The sequence below is a fragment of the Sceloporus occidentalis genome, unplaced genomic scaffold (assembly GCF_023333645.1).
Source record: "Sceloporus occidentalis isolate IW3139 unplaced genomic scaffold, rSceOcc1.0.p SCAF_8, whole genome shotgun sequence".
NCBI classification, from domain to species: domain Eukaryota; kingdom Metazoa; phylum Chordata; class Lepidosauria; order Squamata; family Phrynosomatidae; genus Sceloporus; species Sceloporus occidentalis.
Window position 1 is genome coordinate 27,470,386 of NW_028316988.1, and position 24,158 is coordinate 27,494,543.

Here is a 24,158-nt window from a genome sequence, read left to right on the forward strand (position 1 = left end):
AATTCAGTGGTACCCAATGTGGTGGTCCATGGACCAGTGCCAGTCTGCAAGCTACTGGCTGCCAATTCACAGCAAGTTTCCAGGAAAGCAAGAAACTGTTGTAGCACAATGGTTTGAGTGTTGGACTATGACTCTGGAGACCAGGGTTTGATTCCCACCTTAGCTATGAAACCCACTGGATAACCTCGGGCAAATAATCTCTCTCAGCCCCAGAGGAAGGCAATGGTAAATCTCCTCTGAACAAATCTTGCCAAGAAAACCGCATGATAGGTTCGCCTTAGGGTTGTCATAAGTTGGAAATACTGTAACTTGAAGGCACACAACAACCAAGTCAATGGGCACAAATATGGTGCCAGTTCCTGACATATGGTTGGGGGCAACCCTGCAAGAAATTCACATCAGACCATCTTAATAAGCATTGTTACAGTCAATCCTTTTTCTGTGTTACATAGGCCCCTTACAGACTGGCCAAAATAAAGCTGCTTTGGGTCACTTTGGAGGTATGCTGTTTCAATGATGCATGCGTCCTAAGAGGCCGGAAGCCATGCCAAAGCCATGCTCCAGTCCTAAGGACTAGAGCACAGATTTGGCACAGCTTCTGGACTCTTAGGACGTATGCATCATTGAAACAGCATACCTCCAAAGTGACCCGAAGCAGCTTTATTTTGGCCAGTCTGTATGGGACCTAAGGAAGTCAACTAGGTCACCAATTTCGCTTCCAGCACTGCTTACAAGTGGTAGAATATTCAGACTGTGTGTGGACACACTGACCATTTGACCATGGGAACCCACATTGGCCTGCAACACTTATCAAAAGAAAAATGGTAAAAGTGCTGATGTCACTTCAGGTGAAATTAAGTAATATTCTTGCAATGGAAACTAGGCAGCAAGTTTGCTCAAACCATATACACCAGAGGCGGGCAATGGCAAACACAGCAGGGGTCATTTTTCCTTCCTGCGCCCAACAAACTGCCATTTTGGCTCATTTAATTCTTCTTCTTTTTCTTCTTCCTGTTCTGGCAAAGTTTGGGGCTGGGGGTTAGCAGCGCAAACCTCTGTATTTTATGTGGTTTCGGGAGATTTAGGGTGGACTGGGGGCAAAATAATCACAACCAAATCAGTTCTGAATTTCTTTTTTTAAATTGCAGGGTTCGGGTGGGTTTGAGGGGCTTTTAGGCTACACATTGGGTACCCAAGGTCTGCAAGCAGCGCACAGATTTACGCTAAACTGTGGCGATGAAAGAAACTGCAAACATTCAATGTCATCACAAAAGACCTTCCTGGAGTATTTCCTAACCTCCCTACAATTGCTGCAATGCAACGCCATTTTACAAAATGAGCCCAACGCATTCCTTCACAAAAAATTGCCAGCTCATGGTTTCCACTAATAAAGAAATGGTCTAAAGCTATCAGCTTGAAACCACAGAAGTATTCAGAGCTGCACAGGCAGAGTCAAATCATGGCATTTGACATAATCCTGTGAATTTCTGGGTTTGTTTTGTTTCAAACAGCTATATAGTCCTCATGAGAATGAGAAGGTGGCTGTTTCCAGCCAGGATAATAGAAAGCTGAATATGAACTGTCACTAACTGCATACAGTGAAGACTTCCTTTTGTCTGTCCCAGTAAAAGCACACAGTCTTACAAGGTTAAAACAAGTACAGAGATCTTGCAGCACCCTTTGAGACTAACTGAAAGAAATTGGCAGCATGAGTTTTTGTAGACTAAAACTCCTGCTGCCAATTTCGTTCTTTCAGTTAGTCTCAAAGGTGCTACAAGATCTCTCTATGTACTGACTCTACAGACTAACACGGCTATAACATTATTATTATGTTTATTTGTACCCTGCTTTACCCCCAAAATTCGGACTCATAGTGGCTACTGGGACTCAGTTCTTGCTTCTGCAGTGTTCTTGTTTTTGCAGTGATTTCTCCTTCTCAAGCACAAAGCAACAAGGACCGTAGAATACGCTGCACAAGCAGCCCATAAATGGCACTGGAAGGCCTGCATCCCACAACTAAAACTAAGCTACTGCAAGACGAATCCCAAAGACAGCTGCCAAGGTTACATCCCTTCCTCACCTCCTGAAAAAGTGCAGGAAGAGAGGGACACGGCGGTCAGTTCAGGAACCCTTCCAAAGCCTCTCAGGTGGAATGCCAAGCGCTCTTTTTCTCTGGAGGAAGGGAAAGATAGTGGTCTTTTGAGGGGAAGGAGAAAGACTGTGGTCAATGGGCATGAAAGACTTTATTAGGAGATGAAATGAGAGATTGGGAGACTGAGGATTTTCCCATGCACACATAGGGTGTATCCACACTGCACAAATAAAGCAGTGTGACACCACTTTAAATGCTCTCACTCTATCCTACAGAATCCTGGGATTTGTAGTTTAGTGAGGCACCAGAGCTCTCCAACAGGCCAGGATGAATAGTACATCAAATGACAAATCCCAGGATTCCGTAGGGTAAGTGGTGGCAGATAAAAGTGGTCTCAAACTGCTCTGTTTCTGCAGTGTGGAAGAGCTGACAGCTAGTTTTGCAGCAGGCGGCTTTGTGATTTGGGTCTTTCTGAATGTGGGTGATTTAAAGAGTGGGCACAACATGTTGTTGTAGTCCAAAGAACAGCCACACAGTGTGGCATTTTCCATCCTAGCAACATGGATGAACCTTGGCTGATTTAAGTAAAATCAAATTGATTTTAGTAAAATCAAATTGCTTTCAGGGATGATTCAAATAATCTCTCTCAATGATAGAATTTTAACGATTTAAATCATACCTTATACTGGTGAGGAAAACTCTATTTAGTCATTCTTTTTAGTAGAAGTACACTATTGTGCTTCTCAGCTCATCCATGGAAAACCACTGGATTGCCTTGGTCAGGTCACATTCTCTCAGCCTCTAAGGAAGGCAAGTCAAACCTCCTCTTTACAAATCTTTCCAAGAAAACTCCATGATAGAGTTTTCTTAGGGTTACTATGGCCTGTTACAGACGGCCAAAATAAAGCTGCTTTGGATCTCTTTGGAGGTATGCTGTTTAAATGATGCATGCATCCTAAGGATCCGGAGGCTGAACCAAAAGCTGCACTCCGGTGCTTAGGAATGGAGCGTGGCTTTGGTGCAACCTCCGGACTCTTAGGACCCAGGCATCATTTAAATAGCATACCTCCAAAGAGACCCGAAGCAGCTTTATTTTGGCAGTCTGTAACAGGCCTATATGTCAGAAATGATTTGACGGCACACAACACTGGTATCGCCACCACCACCACTGTCAGCATTTATACCGTCTTTTCGGGACTCAAGGCAGTTTACAAATTACAGTCCTCCCTCCATTCTCGCGGTTTTAAAACCCGCGTCCCTCGCTTGTGTGTGAGGGACGAACGGCGGGGGAAACAATGAGACATGTCTATAATCAAGACAATGGGGCTTGAATAGAAGCAAAATTCCATATTCTCAAGGGGGTTTGGAACGGATCCCCCACGAAAAAGGAGCGTCTGTAAAATTGGGTTAAAAACATACCCAAAGTAGAACAGAATTAACCTAGTAACAATATTAAAGAAATACATTTAAAACCTGAACTTAATTATAAGAAACAGGTTAAAAGAGTACAATTTAAACATTACAAGCTTCCTCCTAAAAGCCCTCTCCTTAAAAACATTCAGTTTTAAAAGCCTATTGCAGTAAGAAAGTCTTCACCTGCCAATATAACCTTAATACATATTCAAAGATGTAGGTTTCATTAAAGAGTAGGTACACAGTAAGCAATTATTCTGAATTGTCTTCAGATTAATTTTCATCAAAAAATGAGATTCCTGGCATTTACATTCAGCTTCTTCCTCCTTGTTCAGATCTACTCCATCACTTCAAATTCTGTTTTCACTAGCCTACTCTATCTTTGCACTTAGAGTGTGTACTTCGTGTATATCATCTGCAGAATAAGTTCTCAAATAAACTGCTATGAACATATTTATATACTGTAATTAGAAGTTGTATAATTAGCATTCATAATGGTAGAATTCAAAGATATAGCCATGTTAGTCTGTAGAATCGGTATGTAGAGAGACCTTGTAGTAGCACCTTTGAGACGCACTGAAAGAAATTAGCAGCATGAGCTTTCGTTGACTTCAGTCTACTTCCTTAGATGCATTCATAATGGCCTGTTACAGACTGCCAAAATAAAGCTGCTTCGGGTCTCTTTGGAGGTATGCTGTTTAAATGATGCATGCACCCTAAGAATCCGGAAGCTGCACCAAAGCTGCACTCCAGTGCTTAGGAATGGAGTGTGGCTTTGGCGCGACCTCCGGACGCTTAGGACACATGCATCATTTAAACAGCATACCTCCAAAGAGACCCGAAGCAGCTTTATTTTGGCAGTCTGTAACAGGGCAATGTTATCTTTGTCCTAGATTCATTTAAGCCTGAAGGCAGGGAACCGTCTATTATCCCCTCTGTTGTAAGCCACCCGGATTCCCAGTGATTGGGCGGCATATAAATAAATCCTATCATCATCATCATCATCATCATCATCATCATCATCATCATCATCATCATCTACTGTTTTAAGAACACTTTGAAATCGCATTTAATTTTTTAAAATCCCACTTAAATACAATTTTAAAATTATTTTTTAATCACCCCTGGTAGTAATGCTTTAAGTGGTTCCCAAATGTTGGCCCTCCAGGTGTTTTGGACCTCAACTCCCAGAAGCCCTAGCCAGTTTGGCCACTGGTCCGGAATTCTGGGAGCCAATGTCCAAAACATCTGGAAGACTGAGGTTTGGGAACCACAGTTTTATACCCTGTTTCCTGAAGCAGTGAATTGAATAATCAGACTAAGCTGGGGAGACCCAGGTACAAATCCTTACCTGGTCAAGAAACTCACTGACCTTGAGCCAGTCACTTAGTCAGCCTCACCTACCTCACAGGGTTGGTGTGAATATAAAAATGAACAGGGGAAACCATGTCTGCCACTTCAATTCCCTTTCAATAGGAATTGGAGGAGACAGGACTTCCTCAGCCTGTATCTCCCAGCCCTTTGGCCACACTAGCTGTGGCTGAGGAGGGATGAGGTCCAGCAAGATCTGGTTGTCCAGTTTCTCTAACTAGGTCCAAAAACCTAGAAATAATCCAGTTTGAAACCACTTTAACTGTCCTGGGTTAATGCTAGAGAATTCGGGGAACTGTAGTTTTAAGAGACATTAGCCTTCTCTGTCAGAGGGCTCTGGTGCCATAACAAACTACAGCTCTCAGGTTTCCCTAGCACTGAGCCAGGGCAGTTAAAGTGGTCTCAAACTGGATTCTTTCTGCAGTGTGTCTTGGACCCAACCTCGAACTCTTGAAGGTTTAGAGACTTTTCTTCAAGACCCAGGATCCTACATACAAATCTAGAAATTACCTGAGATCATATGGAGGGGAGGGGGGCTTGGGGATGCTTCTGATTTAAAATAAAACCACCACAGATCCTTGAGGCTTCCAGGAATAGCTGTTTCCATTTGCAAGCAAGCAAATGGGAAGGGAAGGGCCACAAAGGGAGGCGTGAGGGCGACATTTGGTCCATGGGACACATGATTACCACCCTTGCTATGGAGGAAAAGGTGAAATGTAACTTCAAAAAAAATATATCAACTTTTCAGCTAGTTGGAATGCACAAACAATGTGACCTTAAAGCACATTACAAAGTAAAAGGAAGATTGTTTTTCATGCAGGAAGAAGAGGGAAGGAAAATATCCCCTTTACCCCATTAGTCCTTGCCCCTAATGTGCCTCTACCCCTAATTCCTTTAAAACTTCTGCTTTGGGACTAGTTAAGGCTCAGCCACCATTTTCTAGTGACGATCTTGTTTTCTGTAATAGGGGAGGAAGAGAGACATTGTGTACTCTACCAGGCCTGTTATCACTGACAGGTTCATGCAGGGATTCGGCTTTTCTGTTTACTGTCACCATGACACGGCAGGATGCAGGAATTTGGCGGGGGTCCAGACACAGTTGTATGGCCAGATCAGCAAGAAAGGAAAGGGGTGGGGCTGAGAAAGAAGAAAAATAAACTTTTTTCTCTTCCTGCGATGACAAAAGTTCCCGCTACCTGGCAGAAACTGATGTTTGCGCAAGCTGACCCCAACTGTTCCACCAGAGATACTGTCCCCTCAGCATAGCTGAAGTCAAGAACTTTTTCAAAACGTGTATTTATACAAGCTCTTTCTTCCAGCTTAAACTTCAAGGCAGTGTCTATGAAATGGCTGCTTGGATCCTCAGCAGGCACCTGAGTCAAAGCACCAACCACTCTTCCCAGTCCTGCTTAGCTTGTACATCTGCACACATTTGCAGCGTTGACTTTTGAGGATCTGATCATTGGAGGACTTGAAATATGTGCTTTCTAGGAATTTCTAGGTCCTCCAACATAACTCTATGGCCAACATTCTCCAGAAGTTGTATAGGAGGACTAGAGATTCTTAGAAGGAACACTTCTCTAAGCATCTGTTGGTTCTCCAGCACAATTCTATGGTCAACTTCTCGTGGATGTAGACCATAGACCTGCGCTGGAGGATCTATATATTCCTAGAAAGGTGTTCTCTCAGGTAAAAAGAAAGAATATTATTTTTATTTGCAGGTTCCTCACTATTACAGGGACCCTGTGTCTCTAACCATGGTGAATGTGGAGGGCTCACTGTATTCATGTATGCTTCTATACGGTATTGTAATTCCAGTATATAGATGACATAAAATCAATGTAAGCAACCTTAAAAAACCCCTCACAGAATCTTAGAAAGGACCAAAAGAGTCATGCAAGAATACACAACTGACGGGTTTCCTCTGCAAGGTTTGCCACTGCCTTCCACTGAAGCTGAGAGAGCACAATCTGCCCAAGGTGACCCAGTGGGCCCAATAACTAAGGCTCAGAAAAGGCATTTCAACATTTTAGAATGGGACAGAAACCATACATTAGGGAATTACACAATGATAGTGTCAGAACGAAAGGTGCATGACACCCTAGGCAATGCCAGAGGGCAAGAATGGGACCCAAGGTGGCTCCCCCACTAGCTTCCCCCTGAATGCCTGCTAGAAAGACCAGCCTAGATGATCTTGCTCTTAGGGGCTCAATGTTAAACTAGCAAAGGATGACAAAACTGCACCAACCATCTAAGGCAATGACATTTTCTTCTACCTGCTAGGTTTGCATTGTTGCTTTTGCTATTTGCCCCAAGTCATTGAGGGTCTGACGGTGGAAGGGGAATGTGGTCTATAAATACAGGCAGACAGTTAACAAGTTTCAGAATGCTCTCTGGGCACAAGGGCAGCAGCCAGCAGTCTCTGCAGAGCAACTGATAACACACTGCTTCAGTCTCTCTCCTGAGATCTGCACAGCCAAGAAGAGAGCTTTGTCATAACCAAGAGAACTCTACCCACTACCTCATCTTGCTAAATTCCACCCAATTCATTCTGCTGGATTAGCCCTGAGGTTATTGCTGATTCCATCCAGCCCCTTATGCAACAGCAAAGAGGCCAAAACACCCCTCTCTCAAACACGACTCGAAGTGTGCCTTGAGCGGAAAGCTCAAAGGTCCAAGCTGTAAAAATTAAAAATGCATGCTATTATTTACATGAAGAAGGTGAGAGATTCCAGAGCAAGAGTAAGTAGAGCTCAGGGCGCCCAGGGACTGGCAACGTAACATTTAATCAAGGAAAATCCTATTTATAGTTTCCTTCTGTTCAGTTTATACTACCTAAAGACAGCGAGACTGCATTCACTTCCTCCCACTGAAGCCGGGTTTATGCCGCTTTTCACACGAAGAAGCAAAATTTAACTGAGTATGTTATAAAAATAAATAAGTTATGTTCAGTTGGGGGGGGGGGGCTGAAGGATTAGGGGCCTTCCCTTACAATAGATATTTTGCAGCACAACTCCTATTACTCCCTACTGCTGGCCATGCTGGAAAAAGGCCTCAGAGAGAACAACCAAGATCTGCTTCTCTGTCCTCCAGGCAGAAAGAACCCAAGTGCCCAGAGAAAGGTATTTTATACCCAAAGGATGCTGGAAGGCTATCCCTTAGGGTGTTATCTCCTTCATCCACAGGGACAGAAATGCAAATTGTGCAACTCCTGAGATCCCCACTAATAATAATGATAATAATAATAATACATTTTATTTATATACCGCTATTCCATTCGATCACAGCGGTGTACAACAACTGCAATAACGATACAAGATAAAAATTGCAATAGATAATTAAAACTTACAAAACAGTGCACAGTATACATAAAATCAACATTAAACCAAGCCAGCAATATACTTGGAAGATGTTAATCATATCGGGGGGGGGGGCACACATATCACGGAACATCAGGGAAGGCTTGATGAAACAAAAAGGTCTTCAGCCTCTTTTTAAAGAGATCCAGGGAGGTGGCGATCCAGGCACTAACCCTGCCAAGCCCCCTGCGACCCACTGAAAACTGCAGGAGGGGGGACTACACTTTTTTTTGGACTGAAAATAGTCCTACCAGCTCTGGAATGCTTAACATGCCGTTTATGTGAGACCACAAAATAGCATAAGAAACTTGGGAAACAAGCCCCCAAAGCCAGCTGACAGTAATGCAGTGTCACTTCTGGTCCTCCAAAACCAAGAGATCACAGAATCTTAGAGATGGAAGGGTCCCTAAGGTCCATCATTTCCCATCCAACCTCAGATTCAAGACCTCCAAAATGGTTACCATGATGGGACACTGCATTCCCTTGAGTCCCATAGCATGTCCAACCCTTGGCCTAGATAAAGTTTAAATGGTCCAGCATTTAAAATTATCTCCAGACTTGCTAATATAAAAACTGCCCACTTTCCTTTACTTTCCAGGCGCCCAGGAAGGAGACAATTTCAAGTTCACAGCTTTATATTTTCAGAAGTAAAGGACCAAAGGTTTCTCTTTCCCAAGCGAAGCCCATTATCACTATATTATCTGCAACAGAATGGGTAGGCAAAACACTGTCCTTCAAAAGTTAACAGATTGTAATTCCCAGCATTCCTCACCACGGGCCAGGGCTAATGGAAGTAGTAGTCTTTACAGCATCTGTAATAATGCACCAGTGTATTATTATTCTTCATTATATATTTGATTTATATCTGGCCTTTCTCCCAATAGGGAGGGGACCTGAAGCAGCTGGAGGTCTGCAGATCCTTTCACCCTTTTTGCTTCTCAAGATACCACAACACTACCAGATGCTCACTTCTCCACAAATGTATATTTTCTAGTACCTTGCCTGGCAATGAGATCTGTAGCAACCAAAAGGTTACACACCTTTTTGGTGCCTTTCACTCTGGCCAAGGAAAGGTACTGTACATTACATTAACTCAGTCCTCAATTACTTTTCTTTATCACAAAGATGGCTACATTTACTTTCTATATATCTTTAAACGAGGAGCTCTAGGGCAGAATAATTCTCTTCATGAAGTAACAGAGTTCTTCCCATGAAGCATGAGTTAGTATTGCTCTGAAAGTAGGCACAGTATCCAAAGTAAGGCGTACAAGAACACCCAGTTGCTTTCAGTGGAAAAGAGCCTTTCAGAACAAAATGCTACATAGCTGGAAAATATTCCAGGAGCACAGAAAGAGAAGACGTATGAGGCCCATTCTGAAGCAGGAGATTTTCTGATTTATAGAATCAGTACTTGCACACAGAGGTGAACAGAAGTGAAAAATGAGCTGGGAGCTCACAGACTCCCAGGCTGTTTGCTAAATGAGTGTCTAGAAATTCAGTGCTGGGATCTGAAATGGAAAAGCTTCTTTCATCTTTGAGCAGGCCCAGAATCTGCAAATAGGATGCCAACAATCACAAGTTTAGAGTCTTCTCTCCCACCCCATGGACTTTCTACAGGATGGAATAAGATGCAAAAAGACCAGCCAAAGTTTAATGGTGCAAAATAACCTTTAGGCAGATTAAAAGGCAGAATGGAAGGCACACACCTCCATGCAGACGTTTACCTCCAATTGCATGCAGAGGCAGAACAGGTACACAGTAGGCATAGGAATATATGAAGAGCAATTTTGGATCAGATCAAAAGCTTTTTTAATCCTATTCTGTTGACCCAAGGGCCAACCAGTTGCCCACTTGTAGGTCAGGGGCACAAATGTGTTCTCTTTTCCTCTGTGACTGATATAAAGGGACTGTGCCTCTGACCATTGGAGGTTATACACTGCCATTTTAACTAGGAGCCAGTCACAACCCCAAACATCATTAATTTAGTGCCCCTTTAAAGCCATCCACGTTGGCAGCTTTCACTTCATCTTGTGTTTGTGAATTCCAGTTTAACTATGGATCCTGTGGAGGATGACTGCCTGTTATCAGTCCTGAATCCACCACCAGACATAGATGCCGGTCTAGAACCCACACCCTTGGATGAGGAGACCAGCTTGCAAAAGGGGTAAAAGGACAGAGCTTAAGCCTTAGTTGGAATGATGTTTTTTGCTCTACATCCAGCTGAAGCCACAACTACAGATAACAAAGTCCCCCACTGAGGTGGGGCTGAGAGAGCTGAGAAGGCAAATGTACCATCCCAGTTGGTGTTACCCACAGGCGTGCCCTGTAAAAGTAAGCTTGCATGGCCGAAAGACACATCCCAAAGTGATCAACACCTCTTCAAAGGAATTTTGTTTGACAGCAGAAGAGACTCCTTTCCTTTTGCAAACACAAAAGTGAAAACCAGAACTGTCTGCAAAGTTGCAACAATCCCTGATATCTCTGAGGGGTTTGGGAATTTAAAGAGGAATGGAGGGAGGGGTACCTCTCGGAGATGTAGATAGCAGGGTGGGGGATCAAAATGAGGCATTACCCCCACAAATAAGAATTTTCCTTCAATCCCCAAATTTCTAGGATTGCATTAAGTTAAAACTTCAGTTGAGCATTTGGAAAAACAGTTTAGGATCAAAAGAAGCGAGCGAAGTGACCAAGAAAATGTGAACACAGCAAATAGATGAGTTTTTGTGTGTTGTGTGCCTTCAAGCCATTTCCGACTTATGGTGACCCTAAGGCAAGCCTATCTAGGGTTTTTTTTTTGGCAAGATTTGTTCAGAGGGGGTTTGTCATTGCCGTCTTCTGAGGCTGAGAGCATGTGACTTGCACCCAGTGGGTTTTGTGGCCGAGCTGGGAATCGAACTCAAGTCTCGGGAGTTGTAGTACAGCACTCACCCCACTACACCAGGATGGCTCAGAAGAGTTCTAGATGTGAATGATTTTCACAGTCTCGTTTGCTGCAAAGCTAGAAATTTGGCACTTGAAGACAAATTTCACGACGAGGCGGAATTCTTATTTGGGAGGCAAGGTTCTCATTTTGTCCTCATCCCAACTGCACAGATGTGAAGGGTTGTCTACCACTTGTTTTACAGCAAAGCACCAGCGCCTTCTTCACCCAGAGTAGCCAGCTGCCTGCCTCCATTTACAGCAGGAGGCAGTGTGGCATTCATCATACATACAGTAGCACAATTGCCTCCAATTATGCTTTACAGAAGCATCCAGCAGATAGGGGGGTATTTTTAGACTGAGGGAAGCTCTGTCAGAGGATTTGAGAATCACCAGCCTATTTATTTATTTATCCAAAAATATTTTTAGCCTGCTTCACTTTGCTGTTCAAAGCCACTCAAACAAGGCAGGCATCTGAGAGCCACCCAAATGTACGACAGTCAAATAATTACAACGATGCAGACAAAACGAAAAGGACGAAGAAAAGGTGACATTTTCCAGGAACGGGCAGGCCTCAAGCCTTCAGGATCCATTAAATATATTTTTGCGTATGCATGTTTTTTATCTGAACCTCAAGCTCCATGAAACAGGGGAGATATATAAAGAATTAAGAATCAAAGGGAGGTGCTTTTTTTCCCATTTTCCTTTCCACAGCCAGTATCCTGACACACAAAAAAGCACTTGTTTCAGACACCCAACATAGCATTTTGAAGGAACACTCTTGCTACTCTTGTGGAAAAAAACTTGAGCGCCAGATATTCTTTGTGGACTACTATCAGTACCTGAAAGGATTCACTAATAGATTTCAATGCTCTGGCCAGAAGGAATGGGCAACAGTATTTTAATTCCCTTTTCCCAACCACATGCCCTCTAAATCCTTCGTGTTATTCCCGAGATTTCACGGGCAAGTCACACTCTCTCAGTCTCTGTGAAGAAGAGACTGAGGTTTGCCTTTGCATTACCTTAAGTTGGAAACAACTTCAAGAGGGAACAAATAGAAACTGTGGAACTTAATGCAGCATTGTTATGATGGCCCACTGCTTTAAAAGGTGGGCTGGAGAAATTCATGGGAGTATTGTAGCACCACAATTCTGACTGCTTTAAAAAGTGGGCTAGAGGAATTCATGGACTATTATAGCTATCAGTAGTTACTACGGTAGTCTCCCTCTCTCTCTCTCTCTCTATATATATATATATATTTGTTGTCCTACTGGATGTTTTGGGTTTTGTTTTCTTTTTGTAGCATTGGCAGGATCGTGAAGGAGGGCTGCAGAAACAGACGTTCAGTGCTGAGTTGCAGAAGCATGTCTGCAGAAACAATGCAATGAACGTTCCAGTTGGAAAAGAATGGGATTCTACTCTAACCAATTCTGCTGTAACTGTGTGCATGTGTCTCAAACTCGCAAGGTAAAAACAGCAGCTACCCCAGAATCTCTTACTAAACTTAAGTGTTTAACAAAGCAGGAAGGAAAGAAGAAAGCAGATAAGCCTGCTTCACCATTTACCTGCCCTGCCAGCATGTTAAAGTTTAGCCTTGGGTGCATTTTGTAAGATGCTTTCAAGCGGTCTCTAGGTCCAAAATATGTTTATGTACTTATACAAGGCTTACTTCACCTGTAGGTTTTGGAGAGAACTTTTTACCCAATTTTCTGTTAAAGAAGTAATGCCCAAGAACACATCCACCTCATTAACTGAGATAAAACTATATTTGTGTATTAGTTGCTGGGAACATAAGTGGGTAGGAAACTACTGTATTTATGTCTTGTTCCTGGGGCCCCCCATTGAGGGTCTGGTTGGCAACTGTACAAACTGAACAAAGGACTAGAGTGGCTTTTCATCCACCAAAGCCTTTATTACTCTTTTGGACTTCTTCAGATACTTGGGTTAACAAGAAAGATAAGGTATGCTAACAGTGAGCTCCAGACTATCTACTCTGATGTGAGCCTAACTTTGTTGCTGTCGTTGTGTGCCTTCAAGTTGTTTTGGACTTAAGGCATCTCTAAGGTTTTCTTAGCAATACAGCGCGCCCGCGTATGACGGAAGGGGTGGCGCATCCCATTCAACTGAATGGGTGCGTGCGCCCGCTGCTCCCCACACGCTGCCGTGCACGAGCCCCATTGTTTACAATGGGGCTTGAGCATAGGCGGAATTCGCCTTACACAGAGGGATCCGGAACGGATCCCCGCATAAGGCAAGGGCCCACTGTATTTGTTTGGAGGATTTTTTGCCATTGCCTTACTCTGAAGCTAAGAGAGTGCAACTTGCCCAAGGTCACCTTGTGGGTTTCCATGGCTGAGCATGGAACTGGTCTTCAGAGTATTAGTCGAGTGCTCAAACCATCACACCATGCTGGCTCTCGATCCTATCCTTACATAATCTAAAACAAGCACCCTCCATTTTGTTCCTAGAGCTGGATGGTCACTGTGGAAAAACAGAATACTGAACTACAGAGGTCTTTGGTCTGATCCAGCAGGGTTCTTCTAATGTTATTTCCATGGAACGTGTTCCCTATTGACATTGGCAAGGAGCAGGGAAGTCAAGCACAAAGGTCTCCCATTATTTAACCCCCAACCCCACTGGCAAATAGCAAGTATGGCCAATATTTTTTGAAACACTTCAGAAGGAAGCACAAGGCTGTTACTCATAACTCTTGATGCAAAGACACAACACTCCCCTAAGAGGCACCCAAAGATCAGCTTTAATACATGCCAAAGTATGTGGTGCATCATGACAGAGTGCAAGCGCAATGCATTACGAAACCTGCACAACAGCTGCAGATGTGCCTTTTCATAGGTCAGGATGAGAGCAATAAACCCCTGAACTAGCCATGGATTAAAGGCCACAGGGCCAACTAACTGTATTCCTTTAAAGTGATTAAAAATCTGCCCGTTGTCTCAGTTCATGAATGCAATGGAGGCAATGCTTCCTTGCTGGCAAAGGGTACCTTGCTCAGAAATGGAAACCATGTGGGTCAGTGGCTCTCCAACACTTGAGACAGGGAGCTTCTCTGTAAAACGCAAGTGTTCAAACTTGTTAAGAGCTGGAGGAACTGGAAGCTAGAATTGAATGGCCCCCTTGACTTCATTTGGGCAATGACTGAAAAGAAAGCAGCATCCGGGAACTCTGTGTGCTTTTTCAATCTGAAAGAAAAGGAAACCAGGAAAATCCAAAGCCCCTGACAACTGTGGGGAGGCTTTCAAACAGACTTGTGTACACTTTGGCAAAGCCAGCCTGTTCCGCAGCTCTTCTCAGGTCCCTGCATTGCTGCCCTTGCCTTCTGCCGCCACAAACCGTTTCTTCAACCTGACAGAAAACCCCTATCACAGTCTGACCGTTGCATTTCCCTTTAAAATAGGGAAGGGGGTCTTTGGTTTTCCAGGTTACTCCCACAATCTCCTACCATTAACATTTCTGACTGGGCATTTGGAAATCAAAGTGCAGAACATCTGGGCTATCGAAGATTCCCTGTCCCTCATTTAAAGCCAGGAGAATAGCCACCTGGTCTCAAGCTTGAAGAGAGGTGACTGCGACAGATGTGTGGGGCCAAAAGGTAGATTGGTACCTACTAGCAGATTGCAGGGTGGATTGCATTAGCTCAGGATTTTTACCTCCCAATTGTCAAACTACCACAACTAGAAAACTTCAAGCCACTTCAAAGAAGAAACAAGAGCAGATACTTGTTCAAAAGACTTGAGAGCTTGGTTCTGGTATCCAACACAAATTCCTGAGCTGACAATATCAACAGAGGCACCTTAAAGTCTCACACTAATTATGAATGTACAGCGTTCTGCTCAAAAACCCAAAGTGGATTCGAATAATTAGAAGCCTGTTCAATACTGCTTAACGGTGCCTCTCAGCTCTAACCTCTTAAATTTATAAAGGACAGAACCTGCCAGGGTAAACCTCAAGCCCACAGAGATCCCAGGGCTACAAAGATCAATTTCTCAATCTGGAAGGTCCCAAGGACAGTTTCTGGCACTTGAAATTTGCAGGAGAGAAATGAAAACAGAGAGGATAGAAGGCCCTAATGTGTCAACCAGACAACAGCAGAAGGACATGCTTCTAGTATTTATATCCTGCCTAGCCAATCACAGGGGACAAAGTTTCATGTTGCCAGACAAATCACAGGATATGATACTGCACCAAAGGCCTCCAGTGCCTCAACAGAGGCTTGATCCGAGCCCGTGTCTTGAAAATTCATAGTACTAGCCCAAGAATGCCCACAGGCAAAAGCACTAGAAATGTTAGGCTGAACCCCCATGAGTTGCATCCAATGTGGTAAGAGACTGTGGGAGTCACACTCCAAAATGTCTGGAGGACAAAGTTCCTTATATCTCTCTCTAGGACCAGCTGTACTAACCATGAATCAATACACAGCACACAAGCAATGCTTTGTTGTTGTTAACTCCCTTCAAGTCAACTTTGTGGCAACCTTGTGAGAGCCCCCCCTGATATCACCCACTCTGCTCAGGTCCTGCAAGTCCAGAGCTTCCTTAAGTCTATCCATCTGGAATGTAGGCAGTCTTCCTCTCTTTCAACTATCCTCTAGAACCACAATATTCGACAAGGCAAGATGCCTGCAACCCAAAGCCAAGCTTTTGTGTGTGGTTTTTAAAACCCTGCAGTCAGGTTACTCATCACGCCAGTCAAATTCAGGCTGTCAACTCTCTGGTTTCCCTTTTTATCCTGCTGTTGTCGGTTATTCCCTGGAAGTTAGGATTACTCTCGTCTAGGGCCAGAGGATTTTTATAAAGCATGTCAACAACAACAACACCCTCAGAAAGTAAATGTGAGGAGGGGGACACTAAAAAGACCCCAGTAGTCACATCATTCTGTGATAAAAGGATGTAACTTTTAGAGCACAAACCATGCCACAAAGAAGGTTAAAATCATCGCTCTCGTCTTCTTCTGTTGAAAGACCCAGCTGAGCAGAATGCTAGGAAAATATTTTTTCTATGTCTAAGTGACAACATTTGGCGCATGAATAACTGGGTACATGTGGGGTTTCCAGCTCCAGGGAAATGTAAGCATGAATCATAAATGGATATGGCCTAAGAGGTGGATTTGGGTTTAACTGTTTCTATTACATTCCCATGTATAATTATACCTCTGTTTTACAGATGGGCAAGATAAGGCCAAGAGCTACTGATTGCTTCACAAAGTGATCCAGCAATTCTCTGCCTGAACAAGGATTCGAACTTAAGAAAAACTTTGCAGGCCTCCTTAGACAGAGGTCAAGAAACTCCAGCATGCAGGCCTCATCTGCACCTTAGCAAGCCTTCTTTGAGCCCCCAAATCCTGTGTTCACTCTTTTTTCTTTTCAAAACAAGGCCAAAAGAATCCCCCAAGCATACTTTTTAAAGCTGTACATTCTACCCAGAATTGCCACAGCATAGTGTCCTTCAGATATGTTGGACTCAGAGCCTAAAGAGATACTTTTGGGTCTTCAGTTTTATGACATAGGGCCTGTTACAGACTGCCAAAATAAAGCTGCATTGGGTCTCTTTGGAGGTATGCTATTTAAATGATGCCTGGGTCCTAAGAGTCCGGAGGTCGCGCCAAAGCCACACTCCATTCCTAAGCACTGGAGGGCAGCTTTGGTGCAGCTTCCAGATTTTTAGGGTGCATGCATCATTTAAACAGCATACCTCCAAAGAGACCCAAAGCAGCTTTAATTTGGCAGTCTGTAACAGGCCATGGTGTTTTCAATCTATGCTTTGAAATCAATGTTTTCTATGGTTTTAATTCTATGGGCACTTCAACATCATTGAAGTCTTAACCCGTTTATATGTTTTGAAGTGTATGCAGCTTTGGTTGTATCTCTTTTTATTCTGCAAACTGTCTTGAGTCCCGCTTTAGAGAAAAAAGGCATGATATAATGAGATCGATTGTTTAACATTGTTTGCTCCTGTAATTTGTTATTGTTTTAGAAGGTAACTCATTTCCTTCTATCTCTTTTCAGTGATGGAAAAGGAAGAACTCTGTGCTACTTGTTACTTCCTTTTTTTCAAACAGCTGACAAAAGAATGGCATAAAATGTGGAAAATTCCTACCCAAATGGCTCTAAAATGCACTGGAAAAGTTGCCTTCAAAAGTAACTCAACCTACTGTTATTTGCTATGCCCAAAAACCAAACATTGTTACAGGTAATTCTGTGCCACTAACTCATTGCTTCTATACGTTGGTTGGGTTCATAGGAATTCATAGGACACCAAGGAGCCATACAGACAGGCCAAAATAAAGCTGCTTCGGGTCACTTTGGAGGTATGCTGTTTAAATGCTGCATGCACCCTAAGAGGTTGGAAGCTGCGCCAAAGCCATGCTCCAGTCTTAAAGACAAGAGTGCAGCTTTGACACAGCTTCTGGCCTCTTATGATGCATATGTCATTTAAACAGCATACCTCCAAAGTGACCTGAAGCAGCTTTATTTTGGCCTGTCTATATGGGGCCCAAGGGAGGAGAGGGCTTTACCCTACACCCCAAAGAGAAGCTGCAGCCCAGTCTTTGCAAACATGGGCTCTAACCACTCCACATACTCACTTTTTAACATTGGCTTCCCCATTGGGGATCCGACGCAGCTTCTTCTTCTTCAAAATCTTGACAGCTCTCCTGCAGAGGGTTTCAGAGTCCAGCATCTCCTTGACCTTGCCGTAAGACCCTTCCCCGAGCAAATCTCCCATTAGATATTTGCCGATTAGCTTGGCTCTTTTCCGTCGGGGCTGATAGATCACTTCCGTAGAGTCGATGCGATGGATGAAAGTGTCCATCCCCACTGACATCAATTCGCTTTCAACAATCATGCCCAACTGCTGGGGTTCTAGATCCATCTTGGATAAAAAAATTTTCCAGAGCAAAACAATCAAGCCTAAGTGTGTGTCAAAGATTTATAAATCCAGTTTCCTGATGTATCCAATGCTGCTCCCTTTTATTCCAAAGAAAGGTTTTTTTGGGGGGGGAGGAGGGTGGTAGAGGAAGGGAAGAAAATGGTTCAACTGAGGCAAGAGTTAACGGAAGAGGGCTCAGTGGAGGTAATAAGTTTTCCAGAAGATTGTACAAACGGTTTAATTTAAAAATGAAAAACAAAACACGAAGAGCCTATGAGAACTTTTCTGGCAGGCCAAGTGGGTCCTACAGAGATCCAGCACCTTATTCCAATACTACAGTGCCTCTTTTAAAGAACGTGTGCGTGAAGTTGGATAAAATAAAAAAATATACAAAGCTCTTTCCCCCTCCTCAGTTGAGTTAGCTTTGACTTTTTGATGTTGTTCTACTGCTCCAAGTACTTCAAGGCCAGTCTGTTCTGTTTTCGGAAGTCCAAGCTTTCTCCTTTCCTTAACACCTATGTCATCATTCGAACACTGGCCACATCGGAAATCAGAACAGCAAGTTAGCTCCTGTTTGGGGGTTCCATCGCTTGGGAGGGAACGGTGGCTCCTGTTTCCAAACTGCCACGCGAAGAACTGGAACCCCTGCCTTCTGCTGCTCTCACCAGACAGGTACGCCTTCCACCAAGGGTCCTCTCAGCCGTTCGGAAGCTGGAACCAAGTCTCTTTAAAGGAATTTTCAATACTGATTTTAACTGGTTCGCTTTTGCCCTTGGCAAAGGTTTGAGGCCTTCTGTGTCTAGTAAGTACTTCCAGGGGCATCCTTCAACAACCTGGGGTCTACTTGACACATGATGTGTCACCCCAGTGCTTCAGGTATCCAGGCAGGCAGGCAAGGCAAAACCTACTCACGTCTCCCAGAACTAAGAACCCACCGCTAAAGGGGGAAAAGCCCAGAGCAAAACTCTTCCTGAGACAAGCTTAAACGATTCAACGGATTCCCCTCAAGATTAACTAACTCCACAAAAAGAAAAAAAAAGCCTCCGGACACCCTAAATTTGGGCTAACCCTCTCTATGTCTAAACCTTCAGCAACCCCAAAAAAAACTTTGCAGAACGGGCCGGTTCACAGTAAAGCCTTTATTTACGCTTGTGATCGAAAGTCGCCGTCGCTTCCAATCCGAGCAAAGGAAGGCAAAGTGACACTCAAAAACGCAGGAAGCCAAGGGGCTGTTATTCTTAGTCCACACCTGGGAGGAGAAGAAAAGGAAACCGGACACTCCTCCTGGACAGTGTGTGTTATCACAAGCCAACAGTAAGACACCTGCCAAAGAGGTGGGAAAAACAGAAATGGAGAAGCCGGCCCTTTCTTCCCATCTTCGCTCCGTTCCTTCCAATCATCGAACGGATTGCCCTTTCTTACTTCTTCGCCAGACTCAACGCCCGAAGCAAAAGCTCTTGACAAGATCGACACTTCCCTGTTCTGGAATCAACACTCAGCAAGAAGTAGAGCTGCTGGTCCAATGAAAAAAACGTGGGGCGCAGATGGGAGGAAAGCAGCAACCTAAACCAAGATGGACCTATATACCCCACAGCAAAAATTAAGGGAGAAGGAGAGTGCCCCTGCCCCTTCTCAACCAAAATGGAGGGCGGACGATAGAAAGAGATGAAGGACTATCAACAACTAAGGAGCTGCAAAGCTCCAAGGCAACTCAAAGAGGCCCACGCCAAACGTGACAGTTATGCGCCAGAGCAACTGGAAGCATGGATGGAGGAACTAAAGAGGAGAAACGAAAGCCAAAAGAAGGGGGGAATGATGCCGAAAGAGTGATATTTTCCTCCTCAGGAGGCTCTATAAACTAGTGAGAAAGAGACCCGGGTCTCGACATAAACACCTCTCTGCAGTGTATTATCCAAGTGCTGACTTCGCATCCAACAAAAACCAAGAGGGGTAATATAGGGACTATATGGGGAATATGGATAATATAGGGCAAAGTGAGTAATTTCTTCCTCAAAGATAGGCTGCCAACCAGAGATAACCAAACACACACAATCTTCGTGTCTGCCACCGAAATCTATATTTTGTGGAGATATTACTATTTTGTTCTTTCGTTCACTAGGTCTTCCCTCTCCTAAAAAACAAACCTTAAAGGACCGTATAATGCCCCTCTATATAAAAATAAGCCAAATTCATCTATTTTGCTCCAGTAAGGTCAATCAATCAGCTTCCGCTTCTACTTTACACAGACAAGTGCCTATATATATATATATATTAATAATCTGGAACGAGGTTAATCGATTAGAAGTGCCTATATAGGGACAAAATCAATCTCCACTAACTCCTCTCAATCAACTCATTTAGTCACCCCAAAAAGGAGCAGAAGGAATGGATGAGTCGTCCCAAAAGAAAAAGGGGGTGCTGAGTGCACTACGGACAAGCCTTTCCTGCCCCCCCAAATATACACACACTACACACCTCCTGACAACTCAGTTTGGGGCCACGTTCGTCAACACAACGCCACAGGAATAAATAAGATAACTATAGTGCCTGGGAGCAACACACAACACACAGCCAGGGCCCCCTTTGCCTTGCCACCCTCAGGAGCAGACCCTTTGAAACACGCTCCTTGAAAGCCCACCAAGGAAAGGGAGGCCTGTCCACAGACTCCTTCCTCTTTCCTGAGAGGAAGCCCCTTCCTCCAAAACACAAAGGCCAAGGCTATACATAGATTAACAAAGGGAGGTCTAGTTTTCCTAAGGGCAAAAAGGGAACTCTATCTCTCCAGCGTCCCCTTCGCCCCCTTGAGCCACTGAGGAAGGCCTCTCTCAGGGAACGCTGCCCGCGCTTCCCGGCTTCCCTTCAGCCCCAAAAGCCGCCTCGCCCTTCTCTTTCCTCGCCTTCCTGCCGCCGCAGCTAACACGCCGCCGCCATTTTGTTTACCTCCCTCCCCTCTCTCCCTTTCCTCCCTGGCTCCTCCCACCAGCGCATGCGCACTCGCTCACTAGGGAAGGCGCAGGGAGAAGACCGCGCGGCCCCTGCCATTGGCTTAACCTTTATCCCCGCCCCTTTTTTCTACCTGCCTCCCTCTACGCGTCTCCTGACTGGCTTAACCTCTGGCCACGCCCCCTTTTCCCCACCTATTTCCCCCGCCTGCCTCCCTCTACGCGGCCTCTCATTGGCTAATGTCCCCTCTGCCTCAGCCCCCCTCGTCCAATTAGGGAGGAGAAGGCTGTGATTGGATATGGGAGGAGCCAGAGCGTATTAATCAGGGGAAAGAGGCGGGGCGAAAGGGAGGCGAGGGTCACCGGGTGAGGTTAGGGGTTGCCATGGCGACGCGTAGGAAAATATAGGCTTTTGGGCCTAGTCGTCCCTGAGTGAGGAAAAAGGGAAATAGAAAGCATCTGTGTCCTCACATTATTGTTAAATACACACACACACACATATATACATATAAATATATACACCACTACATATATATATATATATACTCATCTCTCCTTATTTGTGGCTTTGATTATTCACAGATTTGATTAATATGTCCTCTCTAGGAATATCTAGGTCCTCCCAGGGCAACTCTATGGTCAGCTTTTAATTAAAAGGTGCACTGAAAGGCCTAGAGAGTCCTAGAACTGCTCTGGAGGAGCTGCAAGTAGAGTATTCTCTCTAGGAATCTTTAGGTCCTCCCAGTGCAACTCTATGGTCAACTTTCAACTAAAAGTTGCCCTGGAGGACCTAGAGATTCCTAGAGATAGTACTCTACTAGGCCTTTGTAGCTCCTCCATTGCAGTTCAGTGGCCAGTGTCTGTCGGACATTGGCCACAGAGTTGCCCTGGAGGACCTAGAGATTCCTAGAGAGGACACTCTACTAGGTCTTTGTAGCTCCTCCAGCGCAGTTCTATGGTCAGTGTCTGTTGGACGTTGGCCATAGAGTTGCCCTGGAGGACCTAGAGATTCCTAGAGAGAGTACTCTACTAGGCCTTTGTAGCTCCTCCAGAGCAGTTCTATGGTCAGTGTCTGTCGGACGTTGACCACAGAGTTGCCCTGGAGGACCTAGAGATTCCTAGAGAGGACACTCTACTAGGTCTTTGTAGCTCCTCCAGCGCAGTTCTATGGTCAGTGTCTGTTGGACGTTGGCCATAGAGTTGCCCTGGAGGACCTAGAGATTCCTAGAGAGAGTACTCTACTAGGCCTTTGTAGCTCCTCCAGCGCAGTTCTATGGTCAGTGTCTGTCGGACGTTGACCACAGAGTTGCCCTGGAGGACCTAGAGATTCCTAGAGAGGACACTCTACTAGGTCTTTGTAGCTCCTCCAGCGCAGTTCTATGGTCAGTGTCTGTTGGACGTTGGCCATAGAGTTGCCCTGGAGGACCTAGAGATTCCTAGAGAGAGTACTCTACTAGGCCTTTGTAGCTCCTCCAGCGCAGTTCTATGGTCAGTGTCTGTTGGACGTTGGCCACAGAGTTGCCCTGGAGGACCTAGAGATTCCTAGAGAGAGTACTCTACTAGGCCTTTGTAGCTCCTCCAGCGCAGTTCTATGGTCAGTGTCTGTCGGACGTTGGCCACAGAGTTGCCCTGGAGGACCTAGAGATTCCTAGAGAGAGTACTCTACTAGGCCTTTGTAGCTCCTCCAGCGCAGTTCTATGGTCAGTGTCTGTTGGACGTTGGCCATAGAGTTGCCCTGGAGGACCTAGAGAGTCCTAGAGAGGTGTCCTCTCAGGTCAAAACATGGCGTTTTTGTTATTTGTGATTTTTCCATATTCACAGGGGTCTTGTGCCCCTAACCCTAGCAAATATGGAAGAACAAGTGTGTGTGTGTGTGTGTGTATATATATATATATATATATGGAGAACAAATATTTCCCTGTTTCTAAATATAGAGTGGATACACATGTGTAAATGCACGTGTGTGGACTCAGGGTGCGCCTCAGCTGTGTGGAAATGCTGCGTTTGACACCACTTGAAGGACCGTCGCTCCATCCTTTTTTATTATTTTAAATCAGTTTTACAGTGTTTTCTATAGCGGTGTTTTTAAATTGGGTTGAAGTGTTTGGTAAACGTCTTTAATTTCTTCTGATGCAAGGCGGCTTGAGTCCCCTCCTGAGAGAAAGGTGGCATGTAAAGTAATTAAAATAAAATAATAAAAATAAATCCCACGGAATTCTGAGATTTGTAGTTTTGCAAAGGCTTTAGCCTTCTCGCCTCACAAAATTACAAATCCCAGGATTCTGTAGGATGGAGCCATGACAGTTAAAGTGGTATCTAACTGCATTATTTCTACATGATAAAACCTAAATACCCACATACTCCCCAAAAACTTTGTTCCTTCAGATAGGGAGGGGATAGTGGGGTTTATTTTATGGTACTGTATTAATTTTATTGATGTAAGCCACCTCGATCTTATTGGAGAGGCGGGATATAATTATTATTATTATTATTATTATTATTATCATTATTATGAACTTCAGCTTCCAGAATTCTTGATTGTTGGAGAAGCTGGCTGGGGCTTCTGGGAGTTGAGGTCCAAAACACCTCAAAGATCAAAGTTTGGAAATTGGTATATTATCTCTATATTGGTATACTATCTCTCTCTCTCTCTCTCTCTCACACACACACACACACACACACACACATATTGGTATACTATCTATTGGTATATTCTTTCTATGAAGATGCTCCATGGTTCATGCCAAGATACTGGTGTGATTGAAGCCGCCATTTAACTCATGGGTGAGGCAGCCACAGTTGGGAGAAGTTAAGCATTTCTACATTACCTGGGAAATAACATACATCAATATTTTACCCTATCAATAATATCTAATTATTATTATTATTATTTCTTCTAGGTGTGAGGACAGGAAGCATGATCCTTCAGATGTTGTTCGGCTGCACTGTCCGTCGTCATTGGTTCGGCTGGCAAGATGGAAATAGAATCCAGCAACAACTTTAGAGCTGCGCATCCCTGCAGCTGCTTAACTCGCAAGCCTGAGAAAATGCAGCCACACTGTAGAATTAATGTAGTTTGACACCACTTTAACTGCCATTACGCTATCCTATAGAATCCTGGGGTTTGTAGTTTGGGGAGGTATTCAGTCCCATCTGTTGCGCTCTGGTGCCTCGCCAA

At 44.3% G+C, this 24,158-nt stretch overlaps 1 protein-coding gene across 4 annotated transcripts in view; it reads right to left on the reverse strand.

Moving 5' to 3' along the window:
* STK11 (serine/threonine kinase 11) overlaps nt 1-21,014 on the reverse strand; it is a 65,845-nt gene extending 44,831 nt beyond the window's left edge. For 3 of the 4 annotated variants that reach the window (XM_089535751.1, XM_089535754.1, XM_089535753.1), the window contains exon 1: nt 17,755-21,013. In XM_089535751.1, coding sequence (XP_089391877.1) covers nt 17,755-18,041 — 287 coding nt within the window. In that variant the 5' untranslated portion in view covers nt 18,042-21,013. Of the gene's footprint in view, nt 1-17,754 lie in introns of all 4 variants that reach the window. The other variant, XM_089535752.1, reaches the window with a different exon arrangement.
* Between the last annotated feature and the right edge of the window lie 3,144 nt (nt 21,015-24,158).